General features: G+C 35.0%; 1 protein-coding gene across 12 annotated transcripts in view; it reads left to right on the forward strand.

Annotated features, from left to right (window-relative positions):
• The window catches only part of MBD5 (methyl-CpG binding domain protein 5), a 439,324-nt gene that overhangs the window by 369,687 nt on the left and 50,948 nt on the right, over positions 1-18,689 (forward strand). For 9 of the 12 annotated variants that reach the window (XM_086718522.1, XM_086718528.1, XM_086718521.1 and 6 more), the window contains 3 exons: positions 6,609-7,282; positions 16,188-16,290; positions 17,412-17,592. In XM_086718522.1, coding sequence (XP_086574648.1) covers positions 7,170-7,282; positions 16,188-16,290; positions 17,412-17,592 — 397 coding nt within the window. In that variant the 5' untranslated portion in view covers positions 6,609-7,169. The remainder of the gene's footprint in view (positions 1-6,608; positions 7,283-16,187; positions 16,291-17,411; positions 17,593-18,689) is intronic. The other 3 variants (XM_086718525.1, XM_086718530.1, XM_086718531.1) reach the window with 1 other exon arrangement.

Raw genomic sequence — 18,689 nt, forward strand, 5'->3', positions numbered from 1 at the left:
CATATCTGTTGTGGTATGTACATAAGTGTAAAGGTAGCTTCTACGGGAGACTTGGTCTCATTGGAGAACATGAGACATTCACTTGCAAATGTTGGAATGGAATAGATTTCTTATTTCACTCTAAACATTTCAAGGGCTAAGTTTATAATCATAGCATATAAAAATAAATGATTTAGACTTATATAATCATAAAATATTGGTATTTTACCTAATTTACATAGTCTTACCTTGAAAAATCAGTAGTTCATCTGGTATTCATTCTATCCTACTATATATACAAGTAACCTCACAAGGCACAAGATCAATGTGTGATGTCATTTTAAACATTTTAATAGAATTTACTCATGATATCACATGACTCAAAAAATCAATTGATTATTTTACCATTAGTAAAGTTTGTGTGACATTATTGAGAAGAATTTATAACATTTGATGTTATTCAGAAAGATTTATGAGGAATACCTACTTACTTATTTTCATGTCATAATCTGATAGTCTTCATGGTGCTTTGAGTATAACTTTTAAAATATACATTTAACACTGCATAAACTAGTGAGTTTATTCTTAGGTTGAAAAGAATGTCAGTAAAGCAGATTAAGAAAAAAAGGTCTATTGTATTAATCAGCATCCTACTGAAATATAAGTTTAATTTTAAATTGTTGGATTCATTTATTTTAATGGTTTCTTTATTAATACAATTAAAATGTATACACAAACCACTTCATAAATAAAACTGATGCACTTTACAAATAAAATATAAAGTCACTTTATTAATTTTCTTAGAAGCCCTATCATACTTTCTACACAGAAATTATCAGAGATTATGAGATCAGAGACAAATCTAGAGCAAAACATCTTTTATATATTTTGTCAACATTCACACTCATTAGCTTCCACTGGCTTCTTTTTTTTTTTTTTTTTTTTTTTTAAATTTTTTTTTCAACGTTTATTTATTTTTGGGACAGAGAGAGACAGAGCATGAACGGGGGAGGGGCAGAGAGAGAGAGAGACACAGAATCGGAAACAGGCTCCAGGCTCTGAGCCATCAGCCCAGAGCCTGACGCGGGGCTCGAACTCACAGACCGCGAGATCGTGACCTGGTTGAAGTCGGTCGCTTAACCGACTGCGCCACCCAGGCGCCCCTCCACTGGCTTCTTTTAAAAACCTCTCTTTCAGGAGCACCTGGGTGGCTCAGTCGGTTAAGCGTCTGACTCTTGGTTTTGGCTCAGGTCATGATCTCACAGTTTTGTGAGCTCAAGCCCCACAGTGGGCTCTGTGCTGAGAGCTTGTTTGGGATTCTCTCTCTCTTTCTCTCTCTCTCTCTCTCTCTCTCTCTCTCTCTCTCTCTCTCTGCCCCTCCCCTACTCACAGTGCCTCTGTCTCTCTCAAATAAATAAATAAACTTTAAAAAAAACCTTTCATTTTAGATGCATGTGTTGCTAAATCTTTATAAGCCTACATGGTAAAAATCAGAATATAAAATTATGTTGACTGATTTGAATATGCAGTCTTCAGGAAGTATTTAAGCTCCTACTGCAGACCAGGCACTATACCAGAAACTAGGAATATAGGAAGGACCTAGAGAGACATGGTCCCTGCTGTGAGGAAGTTTACAGTCTATGAGGAGAGAAAGCCAATAAACAAACAAATAAATGATAAACAAATGGATGATGAGAGGTACCAGTGAATTGACAAAGTTTGAGAGATTACCTATGGCTTACAGTATAGTCTCTTCGAGGAGGTAACATCTAATTTGAATTCTGAATGATCAAAAGAAGCCAATGCAAAGAAGTAAATCAAGCCACTAAAATTCATTTCACTAAAAGCCAATTCCCAAACTAATTTGCATATTGAAAGGAAGTAGAAAAATTAAAATGTCTGTAGAATTGTGGTAGATCTCAGAATATACACACACCCACAACCGACCCCCCCACACACACACCACTTTTTGAATTTTATATTGTTGTTGCTAGAATTGTTTGTGCAATAAATTTGAATTATGTCCTAAGTGTAAGATCTACCCCTGATCCTGAGTGTTGGTGAGATGTAGTTCCCTTTCATATCACAATATCTTTTCTGCTTTAACCTGTGTCTATTGGGCTTAAACCAAGCCATATAAACAAGGTGGGTCATAATGGAATCTTCGGGGGAGATGAAGGGAAAATGTTGTGGATATGCAGGTTTTTTTTTAATGTTAAATTTGGAAAAGAGGAGAAACTATTGTTTTTAGATATAAACTATAAAAACAAAGCATGACTAAATATTTTATGATGAATCTCTTTAGGAAATAAAGTTATCAGAATCTTAGGGGCAAAGAGATTTTAATATTTAGCAAAAGAGGACATACAAGAGGGTTTCAAAAGTTTGAGAACCATGGCCTGAAATGCTTTCCCAAAACTACCCTTTTGTCACTTTAAGAAATTTATCAAGGATCTTAAAATTATGCAATTCTATTTTAACAAAGAATTCTCAGTAAATATGCCAAAATGGCTGAAATATTTATCTCAGATTTATTTGTAGTTGCTAGAGTCTAGGAAAAAATCTATGTTCACAAGAGGGAAGTGAATAAATTATATATGTGTGTGTGTGTCTGTGTGTGTGTATCCCCAAAAATACTATCCAGCAATTAAAAATAATATTTTGGAAAAATATTTAATGCCATAGTAAAATGCTCAGGATGAAAATAAAGTACAAAGTGGTCATGATCCAATATTTAAAGGAAAAAGACATGTTTAGAACATGAAAAAAACTTGGATTCAGTACAACTTTGGAGAGCAACTTGGCAGTGTCTGAAAAATTGAGACTGTGCAGACTCTACAGCCTAACATTAATATGATTGATACACCAATAAATAAATAGTTCTATAATAATATGATAGAATACCATTCAGATGTTAAAAATTAACAAATTGGATCTACATGTCTGAAACAGGGACAGATCTATGCATCTCAACTGAGATAACTCAAACAGTGTTGAATTTTAAAAAGCAAGTTGCAGAATGATATATATGTGTAATAGTATTTATATAAAAATTTTGAAACACATATACCAATACCAAATATTGTTTACATATACATATACAGGGAATAAACATATAAAAGCAAAGCCTATAAGAATGAGGACCAGATTTATGATGGTGGTTGCCTTTAAGATGGAAGGGAAAGAAACAGGACTAAAAAGAGAGATGGGTGGGGGAGGGAGATAGTATTTAGCTCTATCTGTAATGGAGTTTTATTTTTAAAAATAAGCAAAACTGACAAAATGCTTACATTGTGAATTTGGAGTAGTGGTTTATTGTTATAATAATTTCTTTTTAACATGTGCTTTTAAAATTTTCTAAAAACAACGATTAAAAGAAAGTACATTCAGGTTTGCAGTAGTTATTCAACACTGAGATTACAGTCCAATTTAATTTTCACCTTCAAACATCTCCGAATTTTCCAAATTCACAAATGAATGTTGAGGAAATAGGTGCCACTTACAGATAAATAAATGATAACTATGTAGATACTCGACCTCCACTCTGTGAGGAATCCCTAAGGCCCTTGCAATTGAGCTGCTTCTAGAAGGCTGAAGTATCAGCAAAAAAAGGATGGCCGCCCCATCCCCCCACCCCTCTTCCCCAGGGACAAAAGGAAGTTGAGGGCTGGCTGCCTGCAAAGTGTAGAGATATAAAAGGGCCATGTCCCCTTTTGTAGCAACGTGGATGGAACTGAAGAGTGTTATGCTAAGTGAAATAAGTCATACAGAGAAAGACAGATACCATACGTTTTCACTCTTATGTGGATCTTGAGAAACTTAACAGAAGACCATGGGGGAGGGGAAGGAAGAAAAAAAAAAGAGGTTAGAGAGGGAGGGAGCCAAAACATAAGAGACTCTTAAAAACTGAGAACAAACTGAGGGTTGATGGCGAGTGGGAGGGAGGTGGGGGTGGGTGATTGGTATTGAGGAGGGCACCTGTTGGGATGAACACTGGGTGTTGTATGGAAATCAATTTGACAATAAATTTCATATTAAAAAAATAATAAAAAATAAAAACAATCCCCTCCTCAAAAATAAATAAATTAATTAATTAAAAAAACAGCCATGTCCTGGGAAGGGAGGCAGGGGCATTAGTCTAAGTCAGTGGGTCTCAAACTTGAGCAGGCATCAGAATCACCTGGAAGGCTTCTTGAAGAACAGAAGGGCCCCCAAGGTTTCTAATTCATTAAGTCTGGGGCCAGGCCTGTGAATTTATATTTCTGACAAGTTCTTGGGCATTATTGACAGTAATGATTGTCCCAGCACCATGCTCTGAGAATTGCTGGTCTAAGCAAAACCCAGCCATCAGATATTTCTATTTTTCATTACTGAAATATGAGAGAGATATTTGGCAGGAATCAAGCCAATGTTATTATCTGGTGGATACACAAATTACTTAATGGAGCAAACCAGCCAGTCTTGGGGAAGTTGGAGTTGCATGCAAGAGCAGGCAAACAAAGAAGAAGGAGAAGGAGAAGGAGAAGGAGAAGGAGAAGGAGAAGGAGAAGGAGAAGAAGGAGAAGAAGGAGAAGAAGAAGAAGAAAGAAGGAAGGAAAGAAAATAGGCATCAAATGATCAGAAAGCTCAAAAACAGAAGTAGGGAGAATGAAAGCCAGTTCAATCTAATGATCACAGACCACTAAAGAGATTTCATTAGGAAAAGCAAATTAATAAAATGAGCATGAAAAAGGACTGTTAAAAAAAAAAAAACAAAACAGGTTCAATAATCAGGGTCTGTCACTATTTGCCAAAACTGGGAGTCCAGGATAGCACAAAATTCATGCCTCTTTCCCATCTTCCACTAGCACTGGGAACTCTACTGGACCGGACTGACCCTTCCTTGCTCTCTCCATTCTTTCTCATCCTTCCTCCCTCTTTCCTTTATATTCTTCCTCACTGAACAGCTCTTTATTGCCAAACATTATACTGGACTATGGATAAAGAAGGGTCCCACCATCGTTGTACTGCAGCACATAGCGTAACACCTCGTACATAATAGCTGTTGACTAACTGTTGAATGAAACGTCAATAAACTCATAAATGATCAACAGGGGTCATAGTTAAAGGTACAGTGGATGGGAGACAAGTAGGTCATTTCTGTGAGAAACATAGACACAATGGAGTGGCCCCAGCAATGCAAGTTAGCTTGAGACACCACTGGGAATGCTACTACTTGGCACTTTTCCTTATACCCCACATTTTTCCCACTAAATTTTTGCTACTTTTCCCATTGCCTGATGATGTTTACCACACCCATGCCCATGGTTTGTGACTTTCAGCTAAATAAGTATATGCTTCATTGCAACACTTTCTATCCGTCTCAGCCCAAGCTGCAAATAGAGCTTATGCCTGAGTACATGATGCCTTTTAGCATAAGGCATTCTCCTGTGAAGAAAGCTCAAAAAATGTCCAGAGCTAACTTAATTATGTAAGTTTTTTAGGAATGTAGGTAAAGTAGTTATGTGTCTATTTACACTGTTTCATTCATTAAGTTATGCGTACATATTTTAAACATCTAAAATATAAATCCTTTTATTTAAATTTTTTGAAGTAATTTTAATATTTTCATATGAATCTTAAGTCTTTTAATACAGACCTTTCCAGAGCATAACACCTTCACTTTCAGTTAAGTTGTTTGAGACACAGCATTTTTTTTAATCTGTGGGTGATGCTGTCACTGGAAATTTTTATCACAAGCCACAAGTCCCACTTATATAACACTAGAATAATTATTTTCATTCATCTTTTAGTAAGTTTCATGAGTCCCACAGTATAATCACACATTATATATTAAATTGATTATAGAAAGGCTTGTATACCACAAGAAATAACACATTCTCCATTAGGAGTAAGTACTAAATCTTCTAAAAATTTATTTGCCATCTTTTCTTATTTAACAGATCCCTTAAGATGACCTTTTACAAGCTTTCCACCCTAGCCCTTATTGCTATTGTTTCAAGCCAGTATGTCTTCCCCAAGCAGCACCTTGTGACTTAATAAAGGAATTAACAGAGTACCCCGTAATGGATGGGAATTTGTAAATCTTAACTATAAAGCAACTCCCACTCTTATATGCAAGAACAGGGGGGTTGGGGGGGAGGGGTAGGGAATCTCTTATATTTGGAAAGGTACTGTAGATTTCCTTTTAATTTTTTTCTTTAAAAAAATTTTCTTCTTCAGGCTAATAAAATGATTAGAAAAGAAAAGTAAATCATAAGAATATTTACCATTAAAGAGTGAGAAAATGTAACTGGATTAACACACAACTTTCCAATTGTCAGAACCTAAGAGGTGATATATTTTTCTTGTGAGTAAGAAGGAGGTTATGTGTGTGTGTGATATGCCATGATTATGGGTCTATCTTTAATAATTAGAAAGTTACATGTGGTGAAGAGCAAGCAAGTTGATTTAACTAGAGTGAGTGGAGCAAGTCGGAAGAAGAAAAGATGAATTTGACATGTGATGTTCACGGCAGAGAACATCAAAGTATTTTGGTACACGTAGCAGTTTATTCCATTTTTAAAAGTGTGCAGCTTCTCTGTTTTTCAATATTAAATATACAGTTTACACATTTACATATGTTTCAGGCTACATTATTGGAATTTTGAAGACATGAAAACATCAGATGAACCAACCTGCAACATCTTGGATTCAGATTGGAAGATGAAGAGAAAGTTTAAAGAATGTGGCCTCTAAAGGCGGGTAGTACCTGGAAATATTAACCGACTCACACTGTAAAAATGAGACCGGTTTCTAGACAATAGAGGTTATTTTAGTCTGACATCAAGGTTCAAGACAAAATGTTGAACTAAAAACTTTACACTCCTCCCCTCCCCCACTTCAGACAGGTACCAGCATTGGTGAATATGATTTTCCTTAGTCAGAAGCACTCATTTTTACCCATGTAGACCATCCTTAGGAATTAAATATTGGTTATTTAATGTAGATTATAATGGGAAACTGATTTTTTCCACAATGGCAGATTTCAAGGACTTGGTTCCAAACTGAGCCGAAGCTTCCCAATGCATTTTGTACAGTCTGGGAAAAACTGTGCTGCACTGGCCATTTTTGAAGGCCATCATGCCCTGTAATATAAGGATATCATCTTATTGCTGATATCTTTGGAAAGTCCCAAGCAGACACAGAAAATGAATGGAGGCAAGGACTGTGACGGAGGGGACAAAGATGGAGGTCTTCCAGCTATACAAGTTCCTGTGGGTTGGCAGCGTCGTGTGGATCAAAATGGAGTGCTTTATGTCAGGTGAGCCTTGTTATTATCCGTGTCACCTCCAAGTTTGCAATCCCCAAATTAAGGAGGTAGAGTCTGTTCTTTTGAGGAACAAAATACCGTCACTGACAGCACCTCACATAAATTTGAATAAATGACCTTCCTGCTAGAAATATTTGAGCGTTTTATTCTGTACTATTTTGCAATGTAAATTGCCTTAGGTTACAAGAGAAAATTTTTATGCATTACTTGTGTTTATATAAGGTGTCATTCTGTTTATCTCTGTAACAAGGATAAGGAAAAATATGAAGATTTCTAAAAGAAACATATAAGCATCTTTACCACATTCATAGGAAAATGTAAAATACTGGAAATAAACCCAATATTTCTTGACTGTATTATTCTGTCCTTCATCGTGCTTCCGCTGGCTTTTCTGATATAAGGTTGAGTGTTTTTATCTATAGACAGTTTCAATCATTAGTCTTCTTAATTCCTGATATTAACTAAAAATAATTTCCCTAATTTTTTCTGCACAGTTTTAAATCTATTCCATTGCATATAACAGTAAAAGAGAAAAAGTCATGATGGAGATGGCTGTTCATATCACAAGTTAAAATCATACAAATAAAATGCAAATGCCTGCTTTTTAAAATTTTGGTGGCATATATCTTGTGTACAGCAAGTTGAATGGAATAACTGAACTGTTGCCAAGAAGTTTCAGGGTTTTCTTAACTGATATACAATATTATATTAGTTTCATTAGTACAACATAGTGATTTGACATTTGTATACTTTATGAAATAGTCACCTCAATAAGTCTAGTTACCATCTATTATCATACAAATTGTTACACTGACTATTCCCTATGCTGTACATTACCTCCCTATGTCTAACATGTTTTATAACTGAAAGATCTATTTTGTCCATCCTCCCATTCATCTCCCTCTGGCAACCACCAGTTTGTTTTCTATATCAATGAGTCTGTTTCTGCTTTGTTTGGTTTGGTCATTTGTTTTGTTCTTCAGATTCTACATATAAATGAAGTCATATGGTATTTATCTTTCTCTGACATATTTCACTTAGATACTACCCTCTAGGATCAACCATGTTGTCACAAATGGCAAGATCTCATCCTTTTTTTTTTTATCACTGAGTAATATTCCCGTGTGTGTGTGTGTGTGTGTGTGTGTGTGTGTGTGTGCATGTAAAAATCTCCTTCAGGGGCGCCTGGGTGGCGCAGTCGGTTAAGCGTCCGACTTCAGCCAGGTCACGATCTCGCGGTCTGTGAGTTCGAGCCCCGCGTCAGGCTCTGGGCTGATGGCTCAGAGCCTGGAGCCTGTTTCCGATTCTGTGTCTCCCTCTCTCTCTGCCCCTCCCCCATTCATGCTCTGTCTCTCTCTGTCCCAAAGATAAATAAATGTTGAAAAAAAAAATTAAAAAAAAAAAAATCTCCTTTGTCCATTCATCTGTCTATGAACACTGAGGGTGCTTCCATATCTTGGCTATTGCAAATAAAGCTGCAATGAACATAGGAGTGCATTTGTCTTTTTGAATTAGTGTTTTCATTTTCTTTGGTTAAATATCTAGAAGTGGTATGCATGGCCAATGCAGTGGAATTGCTAGATTGTATGGTATTTCTATTTTTAATTTTTTGAGGAAGCTCCATGCTTTTTTCCAAACTTGCTGCTCCAATTTACATTCTTACCAATGGTGTGCAACGGTTCCCTTTCTCCCATCCTCACCAATACTTGTTATTTCTTATCTTTTTAATCACAATCATTCTGACATGTGTGAGAGGATATTTCATTGTGGTTTTGATGTGCATTTCCCTGCTGGTTAGTGATATTGAGCATTTTTTCATACGCTTGTTGGCCATCTGTATGTCTTTGAAAAATGTCCAGTCAGGTCATCTGTACATTTTAAAATCTGAATGTTTGATTTTTTCATATTAAATTGTAGGAGTTCTTTATATGTTTTGGATGTTAACCCCTTATTGTATATACCCTTTGTGAATATCTTCTCTCATTCAGTAAGTTGCCATTTTGTTTGTGGATGGTTTACTTCACTGTGTAAAAAGCTTTTTAGTATGATATAGTCCCATTTGTTTATTTCTGCTTTTGCTGTCCTTGCCTGAGATGACTGATCCAAAAAAATATTGCTAAGATGTCAAAGAGGTTACTGCTTATGTTTTCTTCTAAGAGTTTTATAGTTTCAGGGCTTATATTCTAGTCTTCAATTTTGAGCTTATTTTTGTGTGTGGTATAAGAAAGTGGTACAGTTTCCTTGTTTTGCATGTAGCTGTTTAGTTTTCCCAGTAATGCTTATTGAAGAGATTGTCTTTTCCCCATTGTACACTCTTGCCTTCTTTGTTGTTCATTAATTGACCATATAACCATGGGTTTATTTCTGGTCTTTCTAATTTGTTCCATTGATCTCTGTGTCTGTTTTTGTGCTAGTTCTGGTACCATATTGTTTTTGATTACTATAGCTTTGTAGTTTAGTTTGAAATCAGGATTGTGATTACCTTCAGCTTTGTTCTTCTTTCTCAAGATTGATTTGGCTATTCAGGGTTTTTTCTCCTTTTTCATTTGTCACTTTATTCATTTTGATCCTCCCTTTTTTTTTCTTGATGAGTCTAGCTAAGATTTTGTTTATCTTTTCAAAGGACCAGCATTTAGTTTCATTGGTCTTTTCTATTTTTTTTTTTTATTTTTAGTCTCTATTTCATTTATTTCCACTCTGATGCTTATTATTTCCTTCCTTCTACTAATTTTGGGTTTTGTTTCTTCTTTTTCTAGTTCATCTAGGTTTAGGATTAAATTCTTTTTTGGAATTTTTCTTGCATCTTGAAGGGCCTGTATCATTATAAACATTCCTCTTAACACTTCTTTTGCTGCCTCCCATAGGTTTTAGAATGTTGTGCTTATATATCTCAAAAGATTTAGAATTTTTCTTGTGTTTTGAAGCAGGCCTGTATCATCACAAACATCCCTTTTAACACTTCTTTTGCATCCGTAGGTTTTAGAATGTTGTGCTTATATATCTCAAAATATTTTTCGGTTTCTTCTTTGATTTCTTCATTGGCCATTGGTTGTTCAGTAGAATGTTGTTTAGTCTCCACGTATTTGTGGTTTTTCAATTTGTCTTCTTGTGATTGGTTTCTAGTTTTATACTGTTGTGGTTTGAAAGGTGCTTGATATGATTTAAATTTGTTGAGACTTATTCTGCAGTCAAATACGATGTATCCTGAAGGATGCTCCATGTGCACCTGAGATGGAATGTTCTGTACGTATGTAATAAGTCCATCAGGTCTAGTGGGTCATTTAAGGCCAGTGTTTCCTTACTGATTTTCTGTCTGGATGATCTATCCTTTGATGTAAGTGGGGTGTTAAAGTCCCCTACTTTTATAGTATTACTGTCAGTTTCTCCCTTTGTGTCTGTTAATATTTGCTTTATATATTTAGGTGCTACTATGTTAGGTAAATAAATATTTACAAATGTTATGTCTTCTTGTTGAATTGATCCCTTTATCATTTTGTAAATTTCCTTTTTTGTCTCTTGTTGCAGCCTTTCTTATAAAGTCTATTTTGTGTGATATAAGTATTGCTACGCCAGTTTGTTTTTGTTTCCATTTGCATAGAATATCTTTTTTTATCCCTTCAATTTCAGTCTGTGTGTGTGTTTAGATCTGAAGTAAGTCTCTCATAGGCAGCATATAGATGGGTCTTGTTTTGTTTCTTTTAATCCATTCAGCCACCCTATGTATTTTGATTGGAACACTTAGTCCATTTACACTTAAAGCATTTATTGATAAGTGTGTACTTATTGCTATTATGTTCATTGTTTTCTGGTTGTTTTTGTAGTTCTTCTGTTCCTTTCTTCTCTTCCTCTCTTCCTCTGTGATTTGATGATGTTCTTTAGTTTTATGTTTGGATTCCTTTCTTTTTATTTTCTTGCGTATCTATTTTAGGTTTTTGGTCACCATGAGGTTCATATATAACATCCTATACATACAGAAATCTATATTAAGTTGGTGGTCGCTTAAGTTTGAAAGCATTCTAAAAGCATTACATGTTTGCTCTTCTCCCCACATTTTATGTTTTTGATGTCATGTTTTGCATCTTTTTATTTTGTGCATCTTTTCATTATTGTAGATATAATTGATTTTACTACTTTTGTCTTTTAACCTTCATACTAGCTTTACAAGAGGTTGATCCACTACCTTTTCTATGTTTGCCTATACCAGTGGGATTTTTTTCTTTCATATATTTTCTTATTTCTAGTCATGGCCTTTTCCACTTTCCCTTTAATAGGTCTTTTTTTTTTTTTAAGTTTAATTACTTATTTTGAGAGAGAGAGAAAGAGAGAGAGAGAGAGAAGGGGACAGGGCCAAGAGAGAAAGAGAGAGAGAATCCCAAGCAGTCTCCATGCTGTCAGTACAGAGCCCAACACAGGGCTCTAACTCACCAATGTGAGATCAGACCTGAGCTGAAATCAAGAGTCAGACGCTTAACCTAGGGAACCACCCAGGCGCCCAGTTTAACAGTGCTTATAAAGCAAGTTTAGTTGTGATTAACTCCTTTACCTTTTGCTTGTCTGGGAAAATTTTTATCTTCCCCTTCAGTCCTGATTGATAACTTAGCCGGATAAAGGATCCTCGGTTGTAAGCTTTTTCCTTTCGCTACTTTGAATATATCATGTCACTACCTTCTGGCCTGAAAATTTTCTGCTGAAAATTCAGCTGATAGTCTTATGGGGATTCACTTATGTGTAACTAAATTGCTTTTCTCTGGCTTTTTTAAGGATTCTCTCTTTATCTTTAATTTTTGACGTTTTAATTATAATGTGTCTTGGTGTAGATCTCTAGATTCATCTTGTTTGGGACTCTCGTGCTTCCCAAACCTGGATGTCTGTTTCCTTCCCCAGGTCATGAACATCTTCAACTGTAATTTTTTCAAATAAGTTTTCTGACACTTTCATTTCTTCCTTCTACTAATGAAACCCCTATATGTAATGCGAATGTTAGTATGCTTGATGTTGTTTCAGGGATTTCTTAAACTTTACTTATTTATTTAAATTATTTTTTCTTTTTGTCATTCAGTTTAGGCAATTTCCATTACTCTGTCTTCTAGATTGCTGATCCATTCTTCTGTGACATCTATTCTGATCTTTATTCCCCCTAATGTATTTTTCAGTTCTGTTATGATATTCTTCAGCTCTGATTGGTACTTTCTTATATTTTCTCTCTCCTTGTTCAAGTTCTGTGTTCATCCATTGTTCTCACAAGTTCAGTAAGCATGTTTATAACCATTAACTTTGACCTCTTTATCAAATAGATTGTTTATCTCTATTTGTTTAGTTCTTTTTCTGAGGTTTTGTCTTGTTCTTTTGAACATATTTCTCTGTCTCCTCATTTTGCCTACCTCTCTGTGTTTATTTCTATGTATGAGGCATTTCAGCTATCTCCCGGTCTTGAAGGAGTGGTTTTATATATGAGATGTCCTATGGGGCCCAGAAGTGAAATCCTACCTGGCCACCAGAGCCATCTATAATTGTGTAGTTTCCCTATAATTGTGTAGTTTTTTCCAGACATACTCTCTGTTAGTTTTCAAAGCCAGCTACTTGGGGGGCTTGTCCCTCTCATGTAGGATCTAAGGGTTGGACTGCCTGATATGGAGGCAACCCACATCAGCAAAATCTCTTGCTTTTAAGGGACAAATATCATACCTTTGAGATCCTTCTCAACCATGGAACTTCCTCCCTAGAGTTCTTTTCCTTATTGAGACTGTTTCTCTGCCTCTTCCATCCATTTCAGTGCTGCCCTCTGTTGTGGAGATTCTGTTCATCTAGTTTCTAGGTCTTCGTGTTGTAGTTGTAGATTCATTATGTCCATGGGTGGAGCTGAGCTCAGGATCTTCCTACACTACCATCTTGAACCTTGATCAAGTTTTAGTCTTATTATTAAACAAGTGGCACCTAAGTTACTTATTTTGTAGTTTATCAGTAAGTGTATGAAAGCTTATGATAACAAATCTTTCTTTGTGCTATAATTAAAAAACTATTAGAAACAGGCTTAGGACTTTTTAAAAGATATCACATTGTATCATTACATTAATGCTCTTTTTTTCAGTGTGATGATTTGTATCGCAGCTTCAGTGGAATTCTCCATTTGTGCAAAAATGTATTTATATGAATGAAGTATTTTGTATGATATGAATACAAACAATTTCATGCCTTAACAATTCAAAAGTCAGTTCAGATTCTATCTCAGGTGTGTTTGCTTTGTTTGAGGTGTTTGTTGAGGTAAACTTAATTACCTGTTGAAATTCTTTTGCACATAAGTATTTCTGCAATGGTATAGATGTGCTCTATGTTAATTGGAGTGAAGGTATAAGAAAGCAGAGAATGTGGAGCTCACCCCACAGTAGATAAGATGGACAAGGACATATGGGATAACTTTTTCCAAGTTTCCTATTGCCAATGCTATTAAAAACTACTAAAAATACTTTCTTATAAATATAGCAAGATTTCAATGTTGTTGTTTATATTTGTGGTTATTCTAGTCTGTAGGGAGCAAATATATATTCATCTTAGAGCAAATGACTCTAAAATCTTGATAATTTAATTTTTTTACTCCATCTTATAAAACTACATAAGAAAGATACATCAGCTTTTCAGACTGCTGAGAGCTGAGTGGAACCAAGTTAAGTCTGGGAATCTGTCATTTATCTTGTTCATTCATGATTTGCCAAGTGTAAGTAGACTTCATTATCTTTTAGTGTGAGTTCTCCAAATTCAAATCTATATACTGAGAATTATTGTGGAAGCAAACTTTGTCAGATAAGGTAAAACACCATCAAATAAATTAAGTCAGCATGGTTTTTTATTTGTTTGTATATATAACTGGTTAAATTAGTACTTAAACATGGATAGGAAGCTAGCCCTCCTTCTGTAGCTCCCTTCTCAATGTGCAGTTTGCTTGTGATTTTTAGGTAGTCTCCAGCTGCTCCTGCTTCAGGGTGGCATTGAGGCTGCACCTTAAATTTCCCACCTGCTTCCAATCTTTTGAGCTTTATCTGTGCCGTAAGACTTGTAGCTATTTTTTATGTTAATTATTACTCACAAAAGTTAATTAAAGAGCTACAACTGAAGGAAAGAACTCAACTGACTGATTGAGAGGAAATGTTTTTAAGTGTCTAGAGTAGAGTACTCTAATATAATTCAGGAATTCTTGTCTTCATGTTTAATTTTACCATTAGATTCCTCTAGGATTCAGTTCATACACTTTCTTTAACTGTAAAATGCTAGGCAGTTTCTTTTCACAAAATTCATGAATTCTTCACATGACAACTGAATGGTAATCTTGTTTTATCAACACTACCAGACTTTCAAAAGCATGAGATTGCCCCTACCGCTGGGGTGGAACTCAAGTCTGTGGAATTATTACTTTTTACGTATCATCTGAAAAAAAGTATTCGTCTAAACAAATGAATGTTTCAGTCAACAAAATTGAGGATTTTAAATGAGATTTTCTATGTGCATAAGTCACTTCTTTGACTGTCCATAAATAAAATATGAATTGCATTTTAAAACTGGTTTATGTATAAAAACAATTTTTTTAATTTATTGATCTTTGAGAGACAGAGAGAGATAGAGCATACGTGGGGGAGGAGCAGAGAGAGAGGGAGACACAGAGTCCGAAGCAGGCTCCAGGCTTCGAGCAGTCAACACAGAGCCTGAGGCGGGGCTCGAACTCACAAACCGTGAGATCATGACCTGAGCCGAAGTCAGACACCCAACCGACTGAGCCACCCAGGTGCCCCTTATTTATGTATAGATATGAAACTATTACCTGTGTTTTTATGCAAGCAGTCTGCCCCCAGTAGAGTAATGCTTTGTATACAACATGGAGAGTATTTTTTCTGGATAAATTTGATCAGAAGACTAAAGTGAAAGTTTTAGTAAATAGTCATAAATAAAAGCTATTCTTGAATGAAAAGTATATAATAGTTTTCAAAGCATAATATCTATTTAATACTATTAAAATCAACATGTTAATACACATTGCCCATTTTAAACTAACCCTCATTGTAAATACAAATCAAAAGACTTGTCCTACCATCTGAATTTGTACCTAACCTGTAGACTTGAACTTGATCAGTATTCACAGAAAATACTGACTTTTGTGACCCACAGAGCAGTAACATTGAGAGCATTACCCCCAATTACCAGCCAGAAGATGTACACAGCACCTTCTGACATCTAAAACCCTGTTTTCTTACAGAGTTCGTGATCTTTATCAGTTCTGCATTGCTCCTCTTTCCTTGCCAAAATGGTTGGTTCCCCAGTACAATTTGAGTTGGACCACACTTATCTATCTACAAAGAAACATTGCAGGGAAATGTTTGGGGATTGGGGAAAAAAAGAGAAATCTGTTTTTAACATTGGGACAGTTTGGTTCTAGATTCCAAGATTAAAAGGAAGAACTTGCTGGCCACAACTTTGTAGACTTAATGACTTTCTGGTTTGACTTCCAACATGTTTCTAAATTTCAGTCTTTCCTCAAACAGCTTTAAAAGTAGATCTACTTTAAAATAATGATTACTTTCATGTAGTTTTCTTGTTCCTCTCTTGCCTGTTTCTGTACTTTCTTAAGGACAGCATTCTTTGCCATTCTTAGTCCACTCTTGGTTTTCAAAATACTTTCATTTAATTTTCTATGAAAATCTCTATTTTTCTGAGAAATAGTTTGGTTAGAAGAAAGACCGATAGTGTTAAAAGCTGTAATTTAGTAGATAACATAATATTGACAAAGAAAATGCTTTTCCTTAATAGGAAAATGTTATCTTTTGAAGGACAGTAAGACTTAAGTTATGCCTTTTTTCATATAATATGTGCAGTCAGAATTATTTCCTGATTTTTTTTAACTTTTTTACAGTCCCAGTGGGTCTTTGTTATCTTGCTTGGAGCAGGTTAAAACATACCTGCTTACTGACGGAACATGCAAGTGTGGCTTGGAATGTCCTCTTATTCTTCCCAAGGTAACCATTTCACAACACATCTATTGGCCATTTTGTTTTTTGTTTTTTTAGGTGTTTCATATATTTTTCTCATCTGGCATTTCATTTGTATATTACTTCTCCAATCATATATGCATTTTAAAGTCTTTATCTAATTAGATATCTTTTGCATGCACTCTGGAATGCTTAAAATTGTAGAAAATGGTTCAAGTCCCAGTCATTTTCAAAGGTGACAAACCTATATTCATATTAAATATTTCACCAAAATCTTTTTAGCACCTTTTCATTTGAGCTATACCCATGCCCATTATTTAATAGCGCAATATTTTCTTCCTTACTATAACTACTCAATCTGCAATATTATTTTTTGCATGAGTGTTGATAAATCTGCCACAAATACTTTTAAAATCACAAAGCTGCCCCTCTGAGCCAAAAGTAAAACTGTTTTAGTCCTTTGCAAGGTAAAAAAAAATACAGTTATTTTTAATGACAAAGTATTATTTTAGAGTAGAATAGAAACAGGACATTGTTCTCTGAATATCTATTATGTGCTAATTTTAGAACTAAAGATTAATAGACCACTTTTTCCTTTTATTTGTGTCACCTCATTCCACACACACATACCGCCACAAAGCATTGGAAACAGCCTATCAATATATACACAGCAAGTAAGATTTTTTTAAAATATAGTAATGGACTTTTTAAATCCATGAAAAAGTAATATTAATATAGTAATTAAATAAAGCCAAAGAAAATGTTAGCATGTAGAAATGTCAGCTTTTAGGGTTGTTGTTGTTTTTGTTTTTGTTTTTAACTATACCTCATCTGTTTTTGTACTGTTATAACATCAGGAAGTATCTAAAATTAAAAACATTATCAGGTATTATACCTTTCCATATACTTACCTTGGCTATCTTAGAATTAGGATAATTTGCATTATTTACTTTATCACTAAAAACCATGAGTCCAGCAGAAGTATTTATTATATTATATATAAAACTGTTTTTCTTAAATTTAAAAACTCAAGACACTTTTATTCAGATATATGCCCTAATCTATGCAAAACTTTTTTTTTGATGATAAGATTTTTTTAATCTGATGTTTTTACAGACATATTCTAACAGAAGCTGTGCTTTTTCCAGGTGTTTAATTTCGATCCTGGAGCTGCTGTGAAACAGAGAACCGCAGAAGATGTTAAAGCAGATGAAGATGTCACAAAGCTATGCATACATAAAAGAAAAATCATTGCAGTGGCCACACTTCATAAGAGCATGGAAGCCCCACATCCTTCTCTGGTGCTCACCAGTCCTGGGGGAGGAACAAGTATGTAATACGGTGAAGGGTTTAGAAATTTGCCTCTGCAACTTCTCTCCCAGAAGAGTCACTGGAAATCACTTTGCGAAGCATTTTCTGAGTCCCCTTTTAAAACATACACAGTGCTTCTAAAGTTGTCTGTGTTTTATCATTTTTTTTTTACAGATAGCAAATTAGTTCTGAAAAATTCCTACAAAGTTGTTTCCCCACATTTCCTATTTAAATCCTTGAGTTAACTGAGCAGAATAAACACCAATTAGCACATCCAAATGCTGTGCAAGTATGTAGAGCTGAGCTCACAAAATAGAAGGTGCCATCGGTTTTTAGGAAACAAAAGTCACCTTTTTGCTAGAGCTGGAATGGATGTGGTTTCAAGTCCTCCCCCACAAGTAGCAATATCATCCAGAGTGTTGTTCTTTCAGTCACTGAATAGCTATTTATTGAACACCTACTAAGAGAAGTCACTTTGTCAGGAACTTTTTATACCTCCACCAAACACACACACACACACACACACACACACACACACACACACACGCTTTTATTTTTTTTTTAATTTAAAACGTGCAGAAAAATTACATAAACAGTTCACCAAGCACTCATATACCCTTTGCTCAGATTCAACAATTAACATTTTGTGGCAAAAGTTGCAATTATTCTGACAGTTCATCTCTAAAGATTTCAAAACACATAGATGTTCTCCTATATAAACCACAATCTAATTATCACATTCAAAAAATTTAACACTGATGATAATATTATTATCTAAAATGCAGTGTATATTCTAACTGCTCCAGTTGTCCTAATAATTTCTTACAGTTTTTTAAACCCAGGATGCAATCAAAGATTGTACAACTGCATTAACTTTTTACACTTCTTTAATCTACACCAATTTCCCAGTCTTTTGAAATCTATTTTTGAAGAGTCTGGGTCAGTTTTACAGGTGTTTCTCATTTCAGATATGCCTGATTGTTTCCAGATATTTATTCATACTCAGGTTAAACACAGTTTGGTAGAAATACTGCATAGGTAATGTTATGTCCTCATTAGAAGGCACATATGTCAGTTTATCCCATATTGATGACATTAAGTTCGAGTGCTTGGAT

The sequence above is a fragment of the Puma concolor genome, chromosome C1, assembly GCF_028749965.1.
Source record: "Puma concolor isolate L17-30 chromosome C1, mPumCon1.1.hap2, whole genome shotgun sequence".
In the NCBI taxonomy this organism is placed as follows: Eukaryota; Metazoa; Chordata; class Mammalia; order Carnivora; family Felidae; genus Puma; species Puma concolor.